At 41.3% G+C, this 25,249-nt stretch overlaps 3 protein-coding genes and 1 long non-coding RNA gene across 4 annotated transcripts in view; all 4 read right to left on the reverse strand.

Moving 5' to 3' along the window:
• Nucleotides 1-1,162: 1,162 nt before the first annotated feature.
• LOC109470098 (polycystic kidney disease 2-like 1 protein) lies at nucleotides 1,163-3,923 on the reverse strand (the record flags this gene model as incomplete). Its single annotated transcript, XM_019768878.1, has 5 exons — nucleotides 3,564-3,923; nucleotides 3,140-3,384; nucleotides 2,877-2,982; nucleotides 2,445-2,613; nucleotides 1,163-2,078 (listed from the first exon to the last, which is right to left on the reverse strand). Coding segments are annotated over exons 1-5 (1,758 nt in total), but the record flags the coding sequence as incomplete, so codon positions are not given.
• A 230-nt stretch (nucleotides 3,924-4,153) lies between these two features.
• Nucleotides 4,154-16,992, reverse strand: LOC109470099 (polycystic kidney disease protein 1-like 2). The gene is given in 22 exon segments (XM_019768880.1): nucleotides 4,154-4,405; nucleotides 4,797-4,877; nucleotides 5,078-5,265; nucleotides 5,600-5,686; nucleotides 5,799-6,050; nucleotides 6,357-6,459; nucleotides 9,148-9,307; nucleotides 10,090-10,204; nucleotides 10,207-10,250; nucleotides 10,472-10,537; nucleotides 10,816-10,994; nucleotides 12,148-12,246; nucleotides 12,549-12,785; nucleotides 13,331-13,524; nucleotides 13,879-14,146; nucleotides 14,487-14,702; nucleotides 14,971-15,222; nucleotides 15,346-15,431; nucleotides 15,716-15,824; nucleotides 16,144-16,269; nucleotides 16,430-16,621; nucleotides 16,987-16,992. Coding segments are annotated over 22 exon segments (3,312 nt in total).
• Nucleotides 16,993-17,838: 846 nt separating this feature from the next.
• Nucleotides 17,839-19,273, reverse strand: LOC109470315. The gene is made up of 3 exons (XR_002140246.1): nucleotides 19,143-19,273; nucleotides 18,445-18,658; nucleotides 17,839-17,970 (listed from the first exon to the last, which is right to left on the reverse strand). It is a non-coding gene; the product is annotated as an uncharacterized LOC109470315 (long non-coding RNA).
• A 145-nt stretch (nucleotides 19,274-19,418) lies between these two features.
• Nucleotides 19,419-25,249, reverse strand: part of LOC109470100 — a 20,393-nt gene continuing 14,562 nt past the window's right edge. The window contains exons 14-19 of the mRNA XM_019768881.1: nucleotides 22,566-23,025; nucleotides 21,841-21,867; nucleotides 20,618-20,769; nucleotides 20,269-20,409; nucleotides 19,552-20,133; nucleotides 19,419-19,432 (exon numbers count right to left, since the gene is read on the reverse strand). Coding sequence (XP_019624440.1) covers nucleotides 19,419-19,432; nucleotides 19,552-20,133; nucleotides 20,269-20,409; nucleotides 20,618-20,769; nucleotides 21,841-21,867; nucleotides 22,566-23,025 — 1,376 coding nt within the window. The remainder of the gene's footprint in view (nucleotides 19,433-19,551; nucleotides 20,134-20,268; nucleotides 20,410-20,617; nucleotides 20,770-21,840; nucleotides 21,868-22,565; nucleotides 23,026-25,249) is intronic.

Raw genomic sequence — 25,249 nt, forward strand, 5'->3', positions numbered from 1 at the left:
TACATGTCCACAAAAAATGATAGCGGACATGTACTATCCTGGAAACTGTTTGTATCTACAGAAAAGTGTTGTTTTTTATCTGTTGCAATGCACGGAGGTAGAAAGGCTTGTTTTGCCGCTTTATAGTAAATGACCGCAGGTGACCCCGAAATAGAACGCGGGTTCGATTCGAATTCCCCAGATCGAACACGATCGAACACAGTTCGGGTTCTATGACATGTGGGAACTTTTCAGCCCAGATTTTACCACCGTGGACCAGCTCAATCATGCAACTCAGACAAAGGATGCTACGATCATGACAACTACGGAGTAGGAAAACAATCCAAGTTAAGTTACGTAAATCGGTATGTTCTCACATCCAGAGACAGGTACTAGGTACAACAAGCAGTACATAGAAATGGTAGTTGTTAAGTTGAAGTGGCTATTCAAGTTAAGGACTAGATCTGCATGCACTACGTGAATCGGAATATTCTAACATCCAGAGACAGGTACTAGGTACAACAAGTACTACAAAGAAATGGTTGTTGTTAAGTTGCAGTGGCTATTCAAGTGAAGGACTATAGCTGCATGCACTACGCTCACCCCTACATTCTCCACGTTTATCCATTCTACAGTAGAATATGGATTGGAGTGAAATGAGGGAAAAGCATCTAACAACTTGAAGATAGCATTAAACTTGTGAGTCTGACCCTGGAAGTGGTAGTTCAACGTCGCCGAAGGAGACAACAGTGGATTGACGTTTGATGCGGCGACGATCTTCTCTGACTTGACCCTGCTGCTGATTCTCTCCGACAACATCCACCGACCACGCCATGTCCACTGGCCTAGCCGGCTTACCGCTCCCCAGCATCGAAGTGTCGCTTGGTGAATGACCTTCAATCCCAGAGGAGCGTGGTCTTGCTTGAGATGAAGCGCTGTGGCACCGGGAAGTCATGCTGTTTTCTCGCTGGTTATCCCCATCGACATCCACTACTGACCCTGCAGGATTGCTGCCCTTGCTGCTCTCTTTGTCCAAGGCGTCATTTTGAAAAAGTTTGTCAAAGCTAGAAGGGTGAATTTTTTGTAGAAGAGCTAATAAGCTGTTGGACCGAGCGGGTTGGACTTCTCTTTGCTGACTCCCACTAGCAACATCAAACGAAGACGCCATGTCCACTGGCGAAGTACTGTCATTGTTCTCCAGCTTCAATGGGTCTTTCGGAGGATGTTCTTCAATCCCAGAGAGTGTACGTCTCGATTGAAATGTTGAGCTGCGGCGCCGAGCTGTCCCAACTTTTGAGTTTTCACCACAAGCTCCTTCAGGCCACGTTATGTCCGCTGGTCCTGCCGCTTCGTCAAACTTGTTCGCGTAGCTCGATCGTAACTTCTGCCAGTCTTCATCCAACCAGACAGGTCCGCAAGCTCCTTGTTTCAGGTCGTTCTGTGATCCGGCCTCCTCGCCTGATAAAGAATTCTTCAACGACTTTCCATCGATGTTTCTTGTTGGAATTGATGCCGGCATGTCGCTTATGACAGATATTTCTGCTTCTGATTTTTGCTTGGTTATAGCGACACCATTGGGATTTTTATGAAGAAGCTTCTTCAATCTGCACACGCCGTATTCCTTGATTTTCTCATTTTCAGATTTACCCTTCAGTTCTTCTTCCACCACGACGTCGCAATAGGCATCACTGAGAATTACTAGGAACATCATTATCAAGATATTGCTGACAAAGACCACGAAGCTTAGTAGCATCAACGGCCCAAGTACGTCGTGTGCAGACTTCACTGTAGGATAGTCCATGTCTCCAAGCATGACGCCAAACAACGTTTGCATGGTCCGTACAAAGCTTCCATACTTGGTGAGTTTGGTACCGAGGACAAGGTACGAAAACTGAGAATACGCCATAAAAACCGTCACAAATATAACTAGAAAGCTGAGCAATTTTCCTTGTGCCCTTCTAACCACTTTGGGCCCACGTTGTATGGTTTTGTTGAATCGGCACAAGTACAGCATCTTCAAACACGCCACACAGACCAGCCAGCCGAGAATGTACGTGTTGATTTTCTCCCAGCTTGCAGCTTGTTTGTACTTGTTGTATCTGTGGGGTGAAACAAAACGTTTAGATGAGTTTTATGTCGGTAAACAAAACAAAAAAATCAATATACAGGAACAGCCACATGACCACCTGTGATGCTACCGTCAAATTTCTAATCCGATGCCCTGTCGGGTAGTTACAAGTAGCAAGAAAAGTTACGGGTAAGACAAGGATTGCTCTTCGTTGCACACCTTTGTGTGTGATACTTAATGGGTATAAACTATAGCAAACCCATAAACGCCCTATAGTACACTTCGGATATCTACTACTATTAGGTACTAGACTAAGTATGAATAGTTGTAGTTTGAAAAGGAGAGCATAAGGAGAGCATACGTTCACCAAATGCCGTTTAGTGTTTTGATATCCTACCTCTCATCCCCGCTGTTACTATCTTTCTGACTTGTGTTGAAGCCGAGAATCAGGTAGGCGGTATAAAGGTGAACCCCGATTTCCGCCAGAGCCAACAGGGACAGCACGAGCTCCACTACACGCCAGAACATCTTGAAGTATTCCGTACCCAGCGACAGTATGCGGCGTACTGGAACAGTTGCAGACATGCATGGAGTACACTTAATCTAGCCCATGATCATGGTATTGGTCATACATATACATTTAGTTAACATCTATGGCCATATCAATTGTTGATTATTTGGTGGAACAATTTTAACAACAAAGAAATAATATCCTTTGTTGATATTTTTCTAAGAACAAATTGCTGTTTATCGGTCTTCGAAAAGTGGTATTCCCGTAAGCATATGAATGAAACAGTATAATGTGAAGGAAGTCAAAATTCTCTCCTACCTTCTACAAATGCAAGATACAAAGAGACAAGAAGGAAGAGACCGTGACATCCCAGCAGTACGAACCCCCAGGCTGTCGTGTACGGGTACAACCGGACCACCATGATCTAAACAACATAAAATACAAACTTGTGCAATAACAGCATGGGATGGGTGAGAAATAGAAACACCATGCAACAGTACCTTACACAGTAAAAGAAACACTGAAAACTGCGTTGAAACTTCTTGAAGCTGTCATCATCGTTCTGGCTTGTGTTGACTTACCTCGCCTTGCGGGAAGGCTCTCCCCAGGTTGGTAAACTCAGCTAGTAAGTTGAAGACAGCGAACAGGTTTGCGTTCGCATTGTACACGATGAACTCTATGAAAACTGCCCTCGTGTTGTCGTCTATCCAGTCCATTTCCTGCAGTTCATCTATCAATTCCATGTCGGCGCTGCTGCTGTTGGATAGTTCCACCAGGTAACCACCGCCGTAGTAGGTGCCATGTTCACCAGAGTCAGGAACAGCCGCTGGGTAGAATAGACGAGAATCAATAAGAAACAAAAAAAAAACATTACAGCTAATAATATAATATAAAATCGCTTATTTTAACTCAAGGGAGTACTGACAAAACAAAGAACATTAAACTGTAAGACGTTTAACGTTGTCTTATACCAAAACCACTTCGCAAAATAGATTTTTGTCTTACCACTTAACGATGCAGGCCGGTATATCCATGGTCTCTGGCCGTACGAAACATTCGCCAAGTTTCTTACGTCAAATGTCATGTTGTTACGTGTCCAGCCGACGTCATAACTGTTATCGTCACTGTCCAAGAGGCTGTAGGGCCGGTCACAGTCAGTCATCACCTTCGCCATTACACCCGGGACGTCACAACTTTTATCTGCAGACACTCGGACCTGACGGAGCCTGGGATGCCCGACTAGGAAACTACTGGTGTCCTCTAGAAAGCCTGGCCTGCTAAGGGACTTCTCATTGTACCATTTCACGTCGTGAAGGTCTGAAGTCATGTTTACTCTGACGAATTTCCAGAATGTTTTGAAGTCATTGACCTGAAAAGTAAAACAAAACACGTTCAACGTCCGACGTTGATCATTTTCTATTTGCTACACCATTACTCTACATGCGAATAATCGCGAAATGATGAAAATGGTCAAAATTAGTCATAAATAGCAAAAAAAAGCAACATATTCTGTCTTGGTATATAGAAACGATCTGGAGTCTCTGTTTCTCTATTAAAGCTATACTTTACATTTGCTATCCTGGCTAATAATGGTCTTAGCTTCTAACCACTGAGAAAGGTCCTACGAAGGTGTCATGAAGGTGGTTGGACATTTGGTACATGTACTGGTCCCTGTTTCCATTTGCTATGATTATCAGGAGAAGGATGTAGCTGGTGTAGAACACAAAGTCGTAACACGCATCCCTGAAGCCAAGCTCAATAAATCGCTGTTCCCTGGCAGTCTCTAGCAGTCTCTGATCTGGAGGTCCTGTTGCTTCTGGGGTTGTCTCTTTGGATGAGTCTTCAGTCTAGGAACAATAAAACGTTAAGCACATTTGGAAATAAGTACGTCGTAAGTCTTCTGGTTAAAGTCCGTGGCACACGTAGTAGAATATCGACTCCCAAACACTAGTCGAACTCCCTCCAATCGTGTTTACGAGTAGGTCTGGAGGTCGGGGGTGTATAGGGGATCCTCGCAATGGTTGGCCAGAGCTCGGAATTATATTAGGGCGCGGGTAAATTTGACTCAAATTTGATTTTTATTCGTAAAAAAAGGTTGTTTGGCCTAAAATCTCACCAGACTGCTCCAATCCCTAATGTCAGCCAACCTTGGTAGGCTTGTGTTCAAGAAAAGGTTTTGAATGTGCTTCTCTACCTATTGTTAAAACACATATCCACGGAAGTAACCGAAACACTTACCTCATGAGCCTGAGGTCCCAGAAACTCCTCATCTTCGTAAAGTTGAGCTGGAGGGACGTCATCGTTCAAGGAGTCAGGTTTCTAAAATGAGGAAAGAAAAGTGTAAGACGTCCAGCTAAATAAACAATTATTTACATCCAGTTCACATCACGATTATGTACAATACTAGGACTGTTTTGTTGGAGCTGGCAAATTTTTAACATCATTCATCTCGTACTGAGTACACTTTACGAATGTAGGAAATAATTAAGGTAATTCTAAGCGATCTGCAGTTGTCTTACCTTTATTATCAGCGCAAAAACAAATCCTATAAGTAGGATCTTGAGTGGTTGAGAGATGGCGAGGTCGAAGAAGAAGGATGTTAGGAAGGTGAGAACCCAGGCCTCGGCCTTCTCACGGCCGTACTCGAACCCGTACAACATGGTGAAGAACGCCGACAGGGAACACGTGGAAAACACAAGGAACCATGCTGTAACACAGACGTCAACGTTATACATACTGTGGTGACTTTTCTATTTATCTGTCACATTGGTACAAGTTGTCTATCCAAACACAAAGCACCAGGCAAAATAAACACTGTCACGTATACACGGAAGCCAACATAGGGATATTAACTAAGGTACAATTGAACACTAAAGGCAAGTTAGAAATAAACATACAATCGTTTCCTCGTTGGTATTATTATCAATTAAATGTTTATTGTCGATGATAGTTATATGGAATGTCAGAGCCTACATGTAAAAAAACTAAAGACTGGACATGCAAGAAATCATGTCAATTTTCATAACCGAAGATGAACTTACCGAAAAATACACACCACCATGGCAAAAGTCGTTTCTTCTTTTTCTTTGCCATATCAGACAATTTCTTTGATTGGTCACTCTGCATTACTGAAACGCATTGAAAAGCAAAAATGATAATTGTAAAATATACGCTTTTTCAATACATCTGGGGAAAGCCTATTGATATGAACTACGTAAGAATACAAAATACAGTATATACCTGTGGCGTCGTAGCTTTCATCTTCCACATCATCAACTTCTTCGACCAAAACGGCTGTCTGGTGTGGGAAGTCCTGTTCTTTGGCTTGTTGTCCAACTTTCTCACTGACTTTAGCAGTGGATGCACCTTCACCTCCTGATGGCACTTCGTAGGGGGACGATTTCCGGTCTAATACATTATCGTCCTTGTTAAGCGACATCCTTGAGGATGCCCTGCCTTCTGGATCTTTTCTTGGTACGTTTCTCATATCAACTGAAAAGTTCATGAGCATATAGATCGTAATTTTAATTTAAAAATGTAATTGAGATATCACACAACAATTACGATCACATTACACTCACCTTTTTATTATAGCAATTCCCTGCAATAGTTTAAAACTTACACCGGGTAAAAATTAGGTGGTAAAAAGACCAATTTTGAGAGAAGAACAAAAAATAATATGCCATCCACTCACCAAGTTAACATGGGATGCAGTAAAACTTAAGGGTCGGTAGAAAACAAAAGTGGTTATACATGCAATGTGACTATGTAGCATTAACACATTTTCAACAGGCTCACCCTTGTTTTTCTTGGGAGGTCTTGCCGCGCAATTCCGGAAAATTTGTACAATGAGCAGATTCACGGGGATCACCATCAGAGCACTCTGAATACCGATCATTATCTGTAATGGTAATGTAGTGGTGATATCAGAACAAGATAATACATTGCCAAGTATGCAGATTGAAACTTATGTCTAAAAAAGAGAGAAGAAACAGTGATTAACTAGAAAGGCCAACATTTGCTTCGGAGCAAATGTAATATTTCACTCCATCTCCCTCCCCATACAAAAATAGAAGATGCTGAATAAATCATACTGCAATCATACAAGGACAAGCTTTTTGAATCTCGACAGATATTTACAAAAATGGCACTTGGCCATTATCTCCCTTTTTTTTACAAAGATACAACGACAAGCACTTTAAATCTCGACAGCTTTACTTTACACTTATCTCAATTTCAAAGTTACATATTGCAGGTATCTAAATACTACTAATGACGAAATTGCAACTACTACTAACGGTAGCAAAATTTTCACGGTCTGAGAAACATGGACATGTTCACGGAACTATATATTTACGGTGGTGACAGTTGCAGGAAAAAGAAAGTCCAGGAATTATTTCCTAACTGTAAAGATAAGTTCACGGTACAGAGGTGACAGTGAAAACCGTGAACATTGACCTCCTGCTTGCGTTACGTTGCGGTACAGTGAAAAAAAAATCGGGAATTACAGTAATCAATTTACAGAGTGTGTTTGCTTAGTTTCCAGATGTTTTGTATGAATGTCGTAAACTTAGTTTTAAATTAACGAAAACCGATGCGCGCACAGATGCCATCCATACAATCAAATCAACATGGCCTTATTAACAATCACATAAACTATGAAGCCATACATTGAATAAGCTATACATATAATATGATTATCATAACCTTTATTTTTAAAATCATGCCAGTGAGCTAATTGCATGTACAGAGTGAAAGAAAGTAAAGTAAAGTAAAGCAGTAGAATTTCTGTACTAAGCTATGATAGTACTCCATATGATTCGTCCTCATCGTCATCATTCAATGTGGTCTATCTCTTGCTACTAGTGACTGGTAATACCTCTGTAGATTCTTCACACTGGCAGAGTACCGTACTCATTCTCTCTTGTCAGCTCCATACTTTTGTGACAACATCAAAGTGATTTTGGTTTGTATGTTGGAAAAATACAAAAGACTAACATTCTAAGTTATTGACATTCTTGAGTAAGAACAATCAGTTTTTGAATGTTAAAAGCAAAACAACGAAAATAAAAAAAATGTTGAAATTGTTAAAATGCAGGATTGTTAAAATTGTTAAAACTGATAAAATTGTTAAAACTGATAAAATTGTTAAAAATGATAAAATTGTTTAAAATGTTAATATCCGATGCACTGGGGTTCGAACTCACAATTTCTGGGATTGCCGTCTGGCGCGTTACCAACCGAGCTAACTCGTTGCGATACACATCACTCACTGCATTGTATGTTATATAAAGTAAACAGCATGGCGGTATCGATCGCCTCAAGCCACCAAGACTTTCAACTATTAACTACGGGGTTTCCTTCTTTATCAGGTTTGCTTTTGAACCACCTTGATGTTACTTAACTATCAACCCGGCTAGCAGAAGCCGCCGGCTCCTTTGATATTACAGCCGCTCCCTGTCCAATCTTGTTTACACGCCGGGCGCAGGTCATTGACCTCCAACTTGCGTTGTTCCAACAGAGAAGAGCAAAATGTCTGGCTCCCGCAGAACGTACCGCACTCTCCCGCTGGACGTACCGCACTCTCCCGCAGAACGTATCGCACTCTCCCGGAGGACGTCCCGCACTCTCCCGAGGGAAGTCCCGCACAGCGTCCTGCATTCTCCCGCAGAACGTCCCTCGAAAATTGATGCGTATTTCGTGGCCTGTGCTGTACCTACCAAAACACTTGAGTTCATACTGTCAAAATGGAATGGCTTTGAACAGGTGTTAATTGAGTTAATCCAATCAAATCCAACAGCCAATCAGCAAGAAGAAAAGATTAGGCTGCGTCAGGTTCATGCTTGCATGCCCATATTTGGGCCCGCCCCCGAATTCCTTTCTTATTACGTCACGCGCGTACGCCCCACAGTACTTTCCTATGGGAACAGCTAAAAACGCAAATAAAACGATTGTAAAAGCTTGTATCAAAAAAAATAAAAAAACGCCTAGGGGTATTTACCCACTCTACCTTTATACGAAATTCCAGGTCGTTTGGCCCAAAAATGAAGGAATTGAAACAATTTAAAGAAATGGCAGGAGGAGAAGAAGAAGAAGGAGGAGAATCATCAGTAAAAACAGTATTTCCCTCCATACTTAAGTATGGAGTGAAATAACTAACGGTCTACATGTATGATCAAAAATGTACAAAGTGTGGTACAAATTGTTGTACAGTACTATACATACATGCATTTTTAGTATGTAGTGTGGGAATGTATACGTAGCGTTTCGGTATGTATACGTAGCGTTTCGGTATACTATATACACATCTGTTACCATGTTAACGTGTTAAAATGTAACATATGGTCACATGTGCATTTACTAAATGATTTAGGCCATCTGGATAGGGTCATCGAATACGATTCATAATAATTGATGGAGTCGAGTCTTGGACTATTGGAGACCGTTACTCACATCGACGTGTATGGCCAATGTTGATATCTTCTGGCCTGGGGAGTACTATAATATTTTCTTTGCATCAATATATTTCTAGAAATATGGAACAAAAACAAGCAAATACACATGTAATGTAGTGCAGTGTAGTATGTACCTGGCCCCAGGAGATGGGAAACTGTACTTCGAACCCCAGGATGTAGACTGGCGGTGGCTTCGGCATACTTTCTCCCTTACCGAAGAACATGATGTTGGTGAGCATCGTGCACATCAGCAGAGACAGGCAGCAGGAGATGCGCTGCACTCGGTTAAAGGGACTGTACAGGTGCAGAATTGAATAGTTATTTCGGGGAGAGATATTGTACAAATCAAGTGATGGTTCTAAAATCAAAATACGACATGCATGTCATTACATCAATAAATAGTATTTAGCAAATTTCGAAAAACAAAATAGATGCGACCCACAAGTAACTGAAATACATTTAATGACCGCATGTGGTACTCTGATGCAACTTTCATTCAATAAAAACGGTTAGCAATATATTACCAACAAACCAAAAGAATAACAATCACCAAGCAAAATGTAAATGTTTTCAATTGGGCCATTTACCTTAGACGACGTAACTACCAAAGTCCGTTGCACTGTTGCAATGTTCATGTAGCCAACAGGTCAATTCCAGAACAACACAAACCTGGCTGCAGGCCGACCAATCACAGAAAACCACAAACCTGGCTGCAGGCCGACCAATCACAGAAAACCACAAACCTTGTTGCTGGCCGACCAATCACAGAAAACCACAAACCTTGTTGCCGGTCGACCAATCACAGAAAACCACAAACCTTGTTGCTGGTCGACCAATCACAGAAAACCACAAACCTTGTTGCTGGCCGACCAATCACAGAAAACCACAAACCTTGTTGCTAGCCGACCAATCACAGAAAACCACAAACCTTGTTGCTGGCCGACCAATCACAGAAAACCACAAACCTTGTTGCTAGCCGACCAATCACAGAAAACCACAAACCTTGTTGCTGGCCGACCAATCACAGAAAACCACAAACCTTGTTGCAGGCCGACCAATCACAGAAAACCACAAACCTTGTTGCTGGCCGACCAATCACAGAAAACCACAGATGGCCGTCGCGAAAGTCTTTAGACGTTTTAGTGGAGAAGAGACGAGCAAACCGGGTCAGATCCTTGTCTGTAGCCTTTTTACTTCTCGGTCTACCTTTCCATCTCCCTCTTCAACAGCCAGCCAACTGATTGGAAAACAAAGGAAAAATTTAATCATATGACCAAAAAGATAAAATTTTTAATACACTTCATTTCAAATCAGGAACTGTCACTGTAATTACATATTTTCGTCGTGAATTTATATTTCATACGTACTGTATTGATTTGATTTGATATAGAAATAAAATAATAATGTATCTAGAAAGCAGCTTTTAGGCATTCACATTAAACATGTAACAGAACCAACCTTTTGCACAGGAAGACGTGTTTAGCGTCTTCTTGAAGGTCGGTCACGATAATCTGCTCTAAAAACCTAAATGCCAATACAAACAATGTGTAGAATAATTGAGATAATGGGTAAATTAATCAAGATTATCAGGTAATGTCAGGTATCAGGAAAAAAATTACACGAGATATAACGACCACCAGACAAAATAAGATTTGGGCGTTATCTCCTCTCTCATTCATTTCAGTTAAAAAGCAACATTTTAAAAGATTCCAGTACTTGCAAAACTAAGCAAAATTTTCAACATCCATTTTAGAAGCTAAACTAAGAAGATCTCAATAGAAGAACTTAAAGAATCGCCTTACCAGGACGGGTAGGGTCCGATATTATTGTGCCAAATATGGATGGCATATATTGGACCTAGATGAAAGGCTGACGTCACCACAAATGTGTCTACAGCGCCTTGCTTGAACGTGATGCGGGTTTTGTCTTCCAACACGTACGGAACAGACTGTCCCAACTCTCCTCTTAGCACCAGGAACACCTGTGGAACAAACAAACATGATAAAAAATGCCTTGTTATAGGTGGGCCTGATCTCATTCTTATTAATTTATGGATGTACGCACGTGTACCGGTTATGACACATTTGGAAACAAAATAATGAACCAAGAGTGCGGGGGTGGGGGGGAGGGGGTATTGGTAGCAAAGTTTAAAGGAGTACTAACCTCCAGAAGGAAGTGATATTTTCCGATACATCATGCTGCAATGAATACAATATTAATAGCCGACTTTTTACATAATTTCGCTTGTAGGACTTGCGCGGCGCATGTTTGTAAAGTGATATTAATATGATTTTCCCCCATGCTGAACCACAATTGATACATCCGGGAACTCTGGCTTACGCAATACTCATACACTTCAGGTCAACATAAACATTTTTTGGCGAAAATGGTAGGAGACAAACACACTAACAAGCTGATTATTGAGAAATTACTTGCTTTACTTTGCTTGACCTGTGGCTTGGATATTATAATGTCAGGATGTCAAATACAGTGAGCGCCAGTTTCACGCTGCGTGTTTTGATTTTCTCAACTTAGTTGCATGTAAGTATTACTTGAACAGATAATTAGATTACGCCACTTATGGAAAAGATAACTAGATTACGCCGTTTTTTTCATCGTCAATATTTTATGGCATAAATGAGGGGCGATAAGGACACCAAGAAGGGCAATGGTTGGTAAGATACCAAAGAACACAAAACGGTACGAATTTTTCTTATCGCCCCCGAAATGAGGTCTGTAACGTAACTTTTTGTTTAAAACATAAACACCAATGGGGTAGCGTGGTGTATTCTGGGATAGTTTTGAGGGTATTTGGAGAGTTTGTCTTGGATTCGATGCGTTTTAAGACTTGCGCGCAAAATTGGCATTTAATTGTATACTGTAAAATAATATGCATTTTTCACTTCCAAAAATAAATGCCTGTCGAAATATAGCACCTCCTTCTGGAGGTTAGTACTCCTTTAACTTAGACACATTTGGGATTGTGTTCTTGCTGCAACTGCGCCACCACGTTTGGCTACATATAGCGGCGAGAAGCTCCGAGGAAGGTGTCTGGTATGGTAGACAAGTGCTGGTTGAGTATACGAAATTCCCAATATTAAGACTTAAGACGATGTTCTAAATTCGCATTTCACCTGTGAGCTGGTTGCAGCGTTGGCGCGGGTTCCCGTGAACACCTGAACCTGGTAGGAGTGGCTGTTTCTACCTGCTCCTCTCAGTACTGTAGCACCAACCTGCAATAAGAAACCCGCACGTAATGATAGCCCATCTGATTAATAAGCTGGCGTTTTTATCCGTCTCTAAACAGTTCGTCTACCTCCTTATTCTTCTGTAAACATTAGCAGAAAAACGTATGGCATGGTAAAGGACCCCTTTGCACTGATGGTTATGTTGGTAGAGCACAATAATCAGCTCTGATTCCATTTAAATTTAAAACCGTTGCTGATGCAGCAGTGAAAATTGTTGACAAACAACGGTTTATGTCAACCCCAACTGTACTGACCTTATGTCTTGATCCATGCTACTTCTAGATTACCTTTGACAAGTCCTTTTTGTCCTCCCATCTTGCCCATATAACAATCAGAAGATAAAGTCCAAACAGGACTCCGATGGTGATGACAACCGACGGGTTCTCGCCGATGTTTGCGAAGCCCTGAAGCGCCGACAGGATGTTCAGGGAGTTCGGCGCCACGAAGAACTGGAAGTCGGAGCCGAACGCGGTGAGGTGGTCACACAGGCAGTGGGTCAATGTAGTACTGGTCAACGGGCCAACCTAGAGACACAGAAATAAAAAAGCTAGAATGATTTAATGATAAAGGAAATGATATATTTTTTAAATCATTTATTTCAAATTTTACATACAAATACACATAGTATTACAAATACATAGTGTGTTATGGCTTACCCCTTTTACATCAAGTGCTCTAAATGTTGGCACATATTTTGTAATCTAAAAATTCCTTTTGCACAATGTATTTAAATATGTAATATATAGCTGTCAACATGGCTTTGTTTCCTCTAGAAATATTTGTAATTGTGTTTTAGCATTCCACCAAGTGGTGAACTCTTTCCAAAAAGATTTAACAATTTTACAATTTACAAATGCATGTGATATTGTTTGCTTCTCTGGACAGCGGTCGGACTCTTTTACATTTATTTTCTTTAAAGGAAATGATATGTCAGTAGGGCTAACTCGTCTGCCTTACCACATTTGCTCTGTCTGGTCATGTTTAGTGAGTGGCATCAGATGTCAAAAAGCAAGAGCAACTAGAAGGTATGAGGAACTGCTGGGAAATGTAGAATAAAATATCTGCTCACCTCACACCCATCAGAACTCCATTCTTGCTGAGCGTCGTCAAAGAACAGACACTTAGAAGTGAAGATCTTGAGAGTGTAGTTCAAGGTGAAGTTTACTCCACCATATCCCAGTTCCAAAGCCTCTGACAGGTCACCCCACATTACTGTGGTATCGTTGGTACTCGTGTCGTTCGTGAAAGGCTCGTGGTCCACCCCTTTAAAAACAAGAAGAATGTTAAAATACTGAGACAGTTTTAAAAGTACTAGTCTTAGTTGTTCGGCCTACTGTTTATTATTGCTAAAAAAATAACATACTTGTTGTTATTTGTTTGTACTCGTAATGGGACAAATTCCAGAAAGCACACACATGTAAGGAATAGGAAACCCTTAATCCAAAATGTAGTATCTGGCCAAATGTGACCAACTGCCTACGATCGCTTGTTTATTTAAATACTTAGTACATAGCTCTTTTAATATAATATTAACAGTTTGCATTTTTTTAATAAATAGACAGTTGGTCAGGCATATTCAATTGTTTGAGATGATAATGTAAATTAATGAAACTTTACCAAGAAACAGTTGTTCAGATCCAGTCAGTCCCAAGTCACTGGCGGACAGAAACCACTGGAACGGGTCTGGCCGGAGGTAAGAGTTGTTTCCTAATGGAATTGAGTACATGGAGTCCACCGCTAATGGCAAGGACGTTGTCCAGTTATAGACCTGTCGGGAGGGGGCGCTGTTGATACCGAGGAACAAACGGACAGGTATTCCTTCCACGTCAGGTGTGACGGTGACATGGACGGAGCTGTCTGCTTCGGTAACGTTGAAGGAATGCATCTGAAAATACGCGATATTTCTGTTATTTTTGGTAAAGGCTTGTATAAAATTGCACCGCAAAACTTGCCGATAAGCTATATGAATTAATGAAAGACTTACTACGATTGTGTTTTTCCGCGGTTTTACCCTGAGTATCACTTTGGGTAGTTGGGTGTCGGTTATAATATAAAAGGAGGAAGACTGGCCAAATGTAACAAGAAGCATTAGTACAACTTAAGTCTCCAGGCTACCAATTAATTGAGTTACACATCGTCAGTACACTCACAATTTCAACTCAATCCTACCAGCTATTCCCATCTTGACACAATGACAGTTTTTTTTAGAAAAGGTGTTTTCTCACCGACATGACGTCCTGTCCAGTCGGTGTGGTCTCCCCACGCTCTGTCTGCACCACCACAATACCTGGTTTCTGCGGCATCATGACGTCAATAGGAACCTGTAGGTCATTGACCCCGACAGGACCCGAGTCACTTCTGAACTTCAGTGACGCCAGAGGTGACTTGATCTTGTCTGAGTTGTTGGCGTAGGAATACGGATTCAGGGACGTGTGGTAGTTCTGTTGAGCAAAGATTAGGGATACATCTTTGTAGTTTTAATGTAAGCTCAAACAAAACTCATAATTTGCAAAGAAGATCATTGCTCACCATATGCATTTTCCATTCAGCAATTTTGCATAAATTTGCATGGATTGTCAAGCTACATGTTTTGGTGCTTAGAATGTCAGTGCTGGCCTACGTTTATCATTTCCAAGACCCTTAAGGGCATCTTAATAACCACATTGTGTTCTTAGTGGGTTAATTTTGTTTGACGAATAAGCAAGTCACCTCAAACCCCACGGATTGTCCACACGACTGTCCAAACAGAGCGGATGCATCCGGAATCCGGAACCACGTGTCACTGTTCTCCGAGGGCCGGACGATCTGGGACCTCATGTCCCGGCAGTTCTGCCTCTGTAAGGCCATCTCAAACGGACCCTGCTGGATCACAGTCGGCTTCTCGTTCGGTCGTTTCCGGGCAAGCATCAGTTCATTCATGGTGTCTATTGCAGCAAAGATGTCCTGCATTGTCTTCTTTGCCTAAACAACAACAACGAAAAAAAAGGTCGACAAAATGCATGAATATTCAGTACGGCAGCATTCACCATGATGTAATTTCAATCTAGCAAGTGAGATTTAAAGCAAAACTTTGATGATTTTTACCTTTTCAAGTTGATCATTGACTGTCCCATTGGATGTTTTGGCCTTGTCTGATGCCTTCGAGGACCCAGCCATTACGTTAACTACAGCTGTGATGATACAGAAAACGAAAACTCAGAGGAAAAAAAAAGTAGCATAAACATTTCGATCATTTTTTCTAAATATCAAAGCGCATAACGCGGGCAAACAATAACTTCGAGGATGATGACGATCTCTTCCTCTTGATAAATAATTGCACATAGTAAAACGGAGGAAAAAGCTAGCTACAGATACATGTGAGCATGCTATATCTTTATTTCATCAAATTGATGTCTGCAAAGAACCGATGATGGTAGAAAATTGACGATTTGCAACATAGAAACATGCAAGTCACCTGTAAACATGAATGAAGACGACTTTTCTATCTGGCCTATTTCCAGGTCCTCAGGAGGTAAACTCTGAAGAAATCCTGCCATGTTCTTTAAGGAATTTGCGGCGGCAACCTAAGCATGGAAGAAAACCAATGCTTTGATGAAAATGATGATGGCTGGTATATTCCGGATAGAACCACTATATTAGTTTATTTGCTGAATGAAAAGACGGATACAACTTTCTAATACTAAATGGTAACATAGCACTATCATCATTATGCACCACACGTCAACATAATAACATTTCTTAAAATGTAATAGTCTACGAGTTTCAATCATAAAGATATATCATAAACAAGTGTCTGTTTATACTTGTCAACAGAAAATGTCTAATAAACACGGTGGAGCATAAAAGACAACAGAAGGCCAAATAAAAGTATATCATCATCACCTGAGAGTCTGCCGACACGTCGTCCCCTCCGCTTGTGGCCGAGCCCAGCGCGCTCGCTACAAGGTTCACAGACGACACGCTGGTAGGTTTGATGGTCGTCAATGCGCTAACCAGAGCCTCTCTAGCCTATTTTGTGACAAAATGTAAAAACATTTTATTAACAGTTTTTCGGCGTAATTTTATTAGATTTATTTACTTAAATCCAATTAAGAATATATCTCTTATTATTGAAGGGGGTCTCTCTCTTTCCAAATTATAGATGCGTTAACGTTTTGATCATTCACACCTCAGTGGCTGCCCTCCGTGTCTCGGCTGACGCGTTAGTCGGGACCGTGTTTAAGACAGACGTGACGCTGTTGGACATCTGCACCAAGGACTTGGCGTCTCCTTCCCGCACCAGCTGGGTTAGAGGACTGTTCTCCCCAACCACGAGCTGAGAGGCTACGGCTGTGGACTGTTCTGCTGGAAGTGCCACGACCTACAACATTGTACAGCATTGTTATATGTTATGTTTTTATTTAATTCGATCATCCTTCCATAATTGTAGATATCCTTAGACCGTGAACGGATAAATGGTCTCAATAGGTCCAACTTGAAAATGCAGTTTTCCTATCAATAGAAACTCATACAGGACCATTGACTAGCGGTTTTACGGAATTGACAATTAATACTTAATGGATGCTTGGAGACTTTTATTGCACATGCATACATACACAATGCGTTACGTACAGGTCATGACAAAATAATAACGTATACATGGATCAAGATAGCGCCAATGCTGTATTTTTTTGTAAATTAGAATAATTCTTCTTCTTGCTTCTATGATTGGGAAAAGGTACGAACAGACATGTTGTAGGATTAGAGGTTTGTCTAAGGTAATTAGTAATGTGAATGTGAATTTGTCTCTACCGTGGCTTTCCACTGGGAGACGTAGAGTGGAAAGGTCTTATAATACACATTTGTCAATGTTAGAGAGAGACGCTGGTCTCGCAGGGACTGCTCTAGGAGGCATGATGATGATGATGATGATGATGATGATTATGAACGTCTCTTAGGTGGCTATGAGTGGCATTAAAAGTAGACTGAGCTGTAGGAAAGCATTACGCTTTGCACCTACATGTAGACTGATACCTTTATGAAAGCATTACATTTTGCACCTCACCTTAACAGAAGTCTCGACGGTCGATGTCGCTCCGAGAGAATCCGAGACTTGAGCTTGGATTCTCACAACAAAGTCACGTGACTCTTGGCCAACAGGCAGGAACTGTGGTGGTGTCGTAGGCTCCTTTTAAAAAACAGCGTTTTAGCACTTTAGTACATAATACAATCGTCATCAATGACTTCTTCTCACATTTTTAGAAGTGATGCATGAGTCGATATGTTAGGGATCAAAGCAGAGCGTTATCAATTCTAGGATATACCAAAAGTTTACATTTAGGGGAAAACATGCACATACCGTTCCTGTGTACAGCGGAGTAAATCCGGCAGCAGCGTCCGTGTTGAAGAGGAAATTGTAAGTCAGAGGCTCGTCTGAGTCAGAAAACCCTACCAAAGATAAAGTATACATGTCAAATTTGGCCGAATGAAACTATCAAAATTCCAGTTTACCCAACTATTTTCTCCTCATGTTTTGTATCTTCGGTGAATTGTGTCATACGTACCTGTACAAGTAAAAGTGAACACTGTCACCATGGCTGTGCCGTTTTCCGGGCTGACTGTGCAGCTTCCGACCACAGGCGGCTCGTTCGGCTCAAAACTGTACTCAGAGAAGCCCTGGCGACCGTAGTCCAGTGAGGCTTCGACTCTGAACGTGTAGTCACCAAGAGCCTGTGGTATACATGTTTGGAATATACTAGTAATACATATTGGTAATTTGCCGTTAGGCACACTACCATAGCACGATCACATTAGTAATATTTATAGATAATTTCTTTATTCACAAGCAAATATTTAAAAAGAACCGACGTTTCCATGACCGTCTGTCATCTTTGTCACCACTAATTCCTAGCTTCAGTCCACAGTTGACTTTTAAGTTAAACATGATCTTGATTTAGTGCACGGTGAACTAGTTTTAGTGCACATTGAAGCAGTCATAATTGCCTTAACTTGGCTTGATTAAGATGAAAGATGGACATCAAAACGTCGGCTGTTGTTAAACAAATGATTATGACTAAAGTACTTATTTTTTATATTGAAGAATCATTTATATTATTTATATATGATGAAATTTCTTTCGGATCAGATAAAAAGATGTTCGAGATTTGAAGTAGAATTTGATAATTTACGGATAGAAAGTTTTACCGTGAAAACTTCTGGTTCAAAAACGACATCCGGCAGGTTCCTTCCCGTGGTGCTCTCGGTGTCCCAGTTTAAATCGGACCTGCCAAACCCGCCCGGAGCTTCCTGTAACGTCCAGTTGTAACTGACCAGTTCGTTCTCCTCACAGTTTGTACACTCCGCCACCAGAATCAGTTTCTCTGACGGGTTGATTTTTCTGTTACAGTTGCTGAAGCACCTGTAAATTTAAAGGAGATGTATACAAGCACTGAAATCAATTTCAATTAACCGATTGAACATTTTGTTAAATTAAATTGTTTTTGTTCCCCCAATAAGGTAACTTCCAAAAAGAAATGGGGTGCCAACTCTAATAGTCTCCCCCCCCCAATACTACCCCCCTCTTAATAGGATCTTCTCATGCCGCCCAATATATCGGACATATTTAGATAGATATGTAGAATGCTTAAATACATAATATTTCACCAATAACTGTAAAAGTACGTACAGTCCGATTCCATTTTAATATAAAGGCTTTAGCAAGGTATAAGAGTATCATGATATGTTTATTCCTCAGAGTAAAAAGGTTTCATAAGTTGTAGATTGTGAAGTCTTTTTGCAATGTTTATGAACTTAACGCTACATTAAAATTAGACTGAAGACCAACACACCTCGCAGGATCAAGAGATGACATACACACCTGCCACATTTTGCAGGATGCCTACCTAATTGAAATAGATGGGGATCCAACCGGGAAAACCTCCAGTGTTTGGGAGGTCGTTCCAGGAATTCTGTCCTGGAACCACACGCTCAGCTGGACTGTCAACCCACGTACACTCGGTTGGAGGTTGTTTGAAGAAATAACGTATGATAGGTTCGTTCCACCATCACCAAAAATGTCGTCGCATGAAGATCCTGTATCATGGCGGCAGATTTTGCTGATTTGAATTTTTTAATGTTATTTGAATTTAAAAAAAAACATGATTAGAAAAGCAAAACTGTTAGAACATGGATTCTGAAGTATACGAGTTGGTATAATTATGTACAACAGCAATAAACTACAGTGCCGATAAAATATAAATAGCCTAAGGCTTAAACAAACTTTGTGATGCCACATATTCTGCAACAACGTACCGAATTCTGTTACACAGGTCCAGTTATAGATGAAGTCTGCTGCGTCTGTCACCATGGCGTCCGGGTCTGTAGAAAACGAACCGTCGAGGACAATGTCGGAGCCACGTGCGAGTGACTTTGCTGAGCCACCGGCAATGTCAGCCACCAGTGCCGAAGATAAGACATTCACCCACTGCTCAGCTGACGTCACGACACGGAGTCCAGACAAGGTCTCCTCCACCGTGACCTCCAGCCGGATGGCGACCTTCCCGTACGGCAGAACGTTCTTCGGTAAGGTGAGTTCAGATCCGCCTGTTTCAACATTCTCAGGAAGGGTAAATTTTACGGAGGGTAGGCCACTATCCATCGCGTACAAAGACCAGTTGAAGAGGAATGAATAGGCTACGTCACAGTCCACTGTTACAGTAGATTGCACAGTAAAAGGCACCCTCCGTTTGATGTCGACAGGAGCCGAAGAGTTTGCCCCTCCTCCCACCAGGGCTATGTCGGGGTAGCACGAGGCGCAGGCGTACGATCCCTCCCTGTTGAAGCAGAGTTCGTCACGGAGGCACACATGAGCTCCAGTCAGGCACTCATCAATATCTGAATTCACATTTGAAGGAAAAGGTTTAGTTGAGGATTTAGTAGGGCTACTCATTGGTTTTACGTATTGTATAATATCAATCAATACCAAACTCTGTGAGACAGGTCGAACATATTAGATACAAACTATTTTACCTGTGCAGAGAACAGTCCCGTTGCCTTCATATCCCGGCTCGCAGACACATTTTGCTCCATCAGCTATCTCTATGCAGACGGCGTGATTGGTGCAGGTGAAAGAGTCGCACAAGCTCGAGTTTCCTGTGTCTGTCACATTTCCTGTAATACGCATCACATGTAAAAACATATTTCTTGTAGTCAGCTTCCCTTAAAATATACTAGTCATGGAACTTGAACTTGCTATTAATTCATAATTATAAGGCCATGCGAATGCGTCCTTACAAAACTAAAAGCTTCAAAAACATTTTGACAGGCCCAATGATTCTCCTCGTGCACAAGTAACTTTTGATACGTCTATTTGCCGTACCTATGCCCACATCTGTGATCGCCACTCCGCCAACAGCCAATGCCGAGCTGTGCGCAGCCGTGACGAGGACGGTGCCGACTTGTTCCTCATCTGGAGCTTCACTGCCGGAGAACTGAAGGCCGATTGAGACTGCCACCCCGGTGTCCTGCCGACTTTAGAACAGCAGGCAAGCGTTATACACGGAAGCTTTAGAGCACACTGAATATTTGTTGGCAAGTACTTGATATTCAACAATTAATCATTGTTTTTTGTTATCATGTAGTGAGGGCATCGGATCAGCTACCAAAAACGTCACATCTTGTAGCGGAAGCTCTTTGAAAGAAACCATCGGACTAAAGATTTAAGTTGTATTAAATCTTGTCACAAATATCTAAAATGGCAGTGTAATAAAAGAAAGAGTAATTACCTGATGCGCTGTACTATGACACCAGAAAAAACAGGAATACTATTGTACAGATCAGAAATCTGGAAACAAAACATAAAGTATTGTATTCTTTTCCTTGGAAATTCAACGTAGACTTTAAGCATGTTGTATAGCATTATTGTAAAGTTACATGAATTTGTTATAGGTAAAGATCACATCCGCCTGAATTTAAAGTCTATCGTCTATCATGACATGCTACTTCTGATTTCTGATCGTCCAGAAGTCCAATGTCACAATGTGAATAGGTCTCTGTCAGACCTGACAAGAAGAAGATACTGGTACTAACCGAAGATACAATGTCGGCCTCCAAGTCTCTGTAAGCAGTTGAGTTCTGATCTTGGTACGAGTCGTCCCATGTGATAGGTATAGACAGAGCCAGGGTGACCGAGTTGATTACGGCTGTTAAAGAAAACTGGTTACATTTTAAACATGCCAAGCAGCTTAAGATTGACGCGTTCGTTCTGTTGAAATACAATAATAAGCTACAATGCTTTAATGTCTTCATCGGAAACATCACTGAAAAATAATAATTTTGTCTCTATTTTGCACAATCTACATTGAGCTACGTACAGATTTCGCCTTCAAAATATTTTAAAACATAAGTAAAATGGAAAAAGGCCAATTTTATTATTTGTTTCAACCGCAACATAAGCGATCAAGAGGAAACTATTTTCGACCTTGTCTTTATCAACAGTAATATATCAAACGAAGTTGATAGCATATTTAGATATTAGTCGGTCTCTCGTTGTAAACGTCAATGAAGATTAGATCTAGACGACGATAATTCCTGAAAACTCACGTAAAGTCGTAGTTGTTGGCGTTGCACCTATGTATAGGAACATGCAAAATATCAGGGGCAAATTATGCTCCTACATTAAAAGATATACCAATTGTTTTTGTGTAACTGTAACAGTATAAAAATTAACTTACAGTCTGCTAAAGGAGTATCAAGCATTAAGATTTACATATTCAATTTGGTTATTTTCCGTTTCTAATAAATGTTTAATTATTCATCAAGAATTCAATGTGAGCAATGTATCCGAAAAAAGTAGGTGTGTATTTTGAATCTGTAAGCGAAGTAGGTGTGTATTTTGAATCTGTTAATACGTATCGTGTAACACAAAGTTATACCATTTCTTTCTTTAATGTGTAGGGTATGCCTTTCAACTGTGTGACCTCCCTTGTAATTAATGTATGTATCGTAACGACTCAGAAACCAACAGATTAAAGGAAATGGTGAATATGTTTGCGTGCGTCTATCTCTCATCATAACGATGCATTTAGATGAAGTAAACCATGACGATTCGAACGTGGGTCCTACCGGTTGTTGTGGGTGCAGCAGCCCCTGCTGTTGACCGAACTGCAGTGGTGCTGGCTTCTGCTGTTGTATTAGGTGCAGCGGTCATATTTTGTAGAGACGTGGATCGTACAGCTGCCATTCCTGTTGACGAAACCACTGTGGTGTTCTCCTCTGCTGTAGAGTTTGTTGAAGTCGTTGCTGGAAAAGCTGTTCCTGTTGTTGACCGAAGCACAGCTGTGGTGTTGGCATCTGCTGTACTGTTGGGTGCAGCTCCTACTGTTGACCGAATCACAGTGCTAGTGGTACTGACCACTGCTGTGGAGTTGGATCGAGCCGTTATCGATGTAGACATGTTGGTTACAGCAGTTCCCGTTGTTGTCGAGGCAATCGTGGTGTTGTCTTCTGCTGTACTATTTGTTCCAGGGGCCGTCGGTAGAAACGAAGAAGATACAGCAGCTTCTACTGTTGAATGGAGTCCCGTGGTGTTAGCCTCTGCCGTGGTGTTTGGTGCAGGCGTCGCTAGTGCAGACGTGTTGGTTACGGCAGTCCCTGATGTTGACGAAATTATCGTGGTATTGGTCTCTGCCGTAGTGTTTGGTGCAGCGGTCGCTGTTGTTGACGAAACTACCGTGGTATTGGTCTCTGCCGTGGTGTTTGGTGCAGCGGTCGCTGTTGTTGACGAAATTACCGTGGTATTGGTCTCTGCCGTGGTGTTTGGTGCAGCGGTCGCTGTTGTTGACGAAACTATCGTGGTATTGGTCTCTGCTGTAGTGCTGGGTGCCGAGGTCGTTGATGCACACGCGGTGGATTGTATGGCTGTTAAAAGTGAAAGTTGTCCACGTTACCGAAATATTCGTCTATTTTATATATTCTAATTGCATTAACATTTTTCATAACTGAAATGGTTGGTTTGTAATGTTTCTTGATTTACTGGTGTAAGGCGGTCCAGACTGCCCCACCCCGCCCCCAAAAAAATATCATTATAAAATTACAATGAAGCACTTCAATATTCCAATGAGTCCTGGCCAAGCGTGATGCTTGTAAATATGTTGTAATTTAGGTGACAATTGACTCCAATTCAACCCCCAACCTTTAATGTAGTATTTGGATTGCATGTATATTTATACTTCAAGTTTTTTGGTCAATGCGTCACGTATGCGACATGTCGACGTAAAAATGTGACGTATACACCTAATTATTTGACTGTTTCATGTCCGTAATTTTGACGGAAAAGATAGAGATCGCTTGACTGCCATTTTGACTCGAGGCCAGGGACACCGGCATAATTATTGTAAGTCAATCTTGACAAGGATATTGCAGAACCATAATGTCTACGTAAGTTTTGCCAACCGTTATAATTGGCCCGGATACATGGCGTATGAGCCCTAAAACGTGACGTATAGACCCAAAATGTGACACTTTTTAACGTTCTTAAGTTTGGCACGGTAATGATCCCATACCATGTTAAGTAAATGTAGCCTAGACCTACCAGCAAAGACTTGCACCTCGCACAGGGACAGTACTCGGCCTGTACCGGGCAGACGGACGCCTACGTACCGCCCCAGCATCCCCTGACATGAAACTGAAATGGACGGTTGACTAAGGTTGATTTGATGGTCACCGCCACACTTGGGGTTGGTGCTGATCTGGTCAGAATACCCGATGTGGACGTTGAAGGGATTGAGTCGTCCAACACAACAAGCGTCCATTCGGTTAAAGATGACTACCCTGTTGTTATTAAAAACAAAGCAATAGCTTTAATTTATACTTATACAAGCATATAGAGAGTTCATTTTAAACACCATTGATATAAAACTTGTTATCTTAGATCAAAGTTGGGATTTGTATCTCAGAACATCCCTTTGCCAATTCAAGTATCGAAGCAGACTATATATTTTCAAAGTTTTTAGACTGTCACTGGATCTAGAATAGAGTCCATTGATTTTATAATGAACTACCCTAAGGATGGAAGGTAGAAAATGTTTAACGTTTTAATTTCACAGGAGCACACATTAAATACGACATACATATACTACGGCACAAATCTTTGAAAACTTAAATTTGATCAATATTTTGGTAATTGTTATATAGAATATACACTATTGAAACCAGGGAGCAGAGTCCGTTCCAGTTCACCTGCGAGCAGTGCGGACGACCCTGCAGATCCAGAATTGGACTCCTGAGCCACATGCGGGTGCACAAAAGATGAGAAGAGGGCGCAACGTAGAAGTCATCATCGGCAACGATGGACAACCACGATTGAAAATCTTATTTACTGCAGTAACCATTTACTTTGATGATGATGATGTGTGTGTGTGTGTGTGTGTGTGTTTGTGTGCCACTCGATGCTTTATATATACATGTATCCATCAATGAGTCATACATGTTGTACCTGCGATACCTTACATGACCAGCTTGCTAAACAAACCTGTTGTGACTGCGATACCTTACATAACAAGCTTGCTGAACAAACAATTGAATTAACAATCTGTAAATACTTAATATATGTCCTTATGTACTATATTTTAGAAGACTATATACTTTTTATCATAATTATATTTATTGATTTTAAACCGAGGTCGATTGATTGTCAATTATAACTCCTTAGCACTCTTAAACTCTGTCATTGTAAAGAGCTAACAATTCAGACTTATTGTATGCAACTAGGTGTGTGACGTTTGAATAAACTTGATAATAATGCTGTACACGTACCTGTCAACCACATACGACTGACCAAGATCCACCACCAGGTTGGATCAGGATCTCCACCTTCAGTGTGTGAACAGGAACCGGATCTGTACTGCCCATTCGTGTTCCCGTCTACAGCACGGCTTGCAACTCCATTGGCGGCATTAATGCTTGTTTGATTCGCTGCCTTCCCCAAGGCGACATTGACACCTGTTTCAGG

Source organism: Branchiostoma belcheri, unplaced genomic scaffold (genome assembly GCF_001625305.1).
Source record: "Branchiostoma belcheri isolate BF01 breed outbred unplaced genomic scaffold, Haploidv18h27 scaffold22, whole genome shotgun sequence".
NCBI lineage: Eukaryota > Metazoa > Chordata > Leptocardii > Amphioxiformes > Branchiostomatidae > Branchiostoma > Branchiostoma belcheri.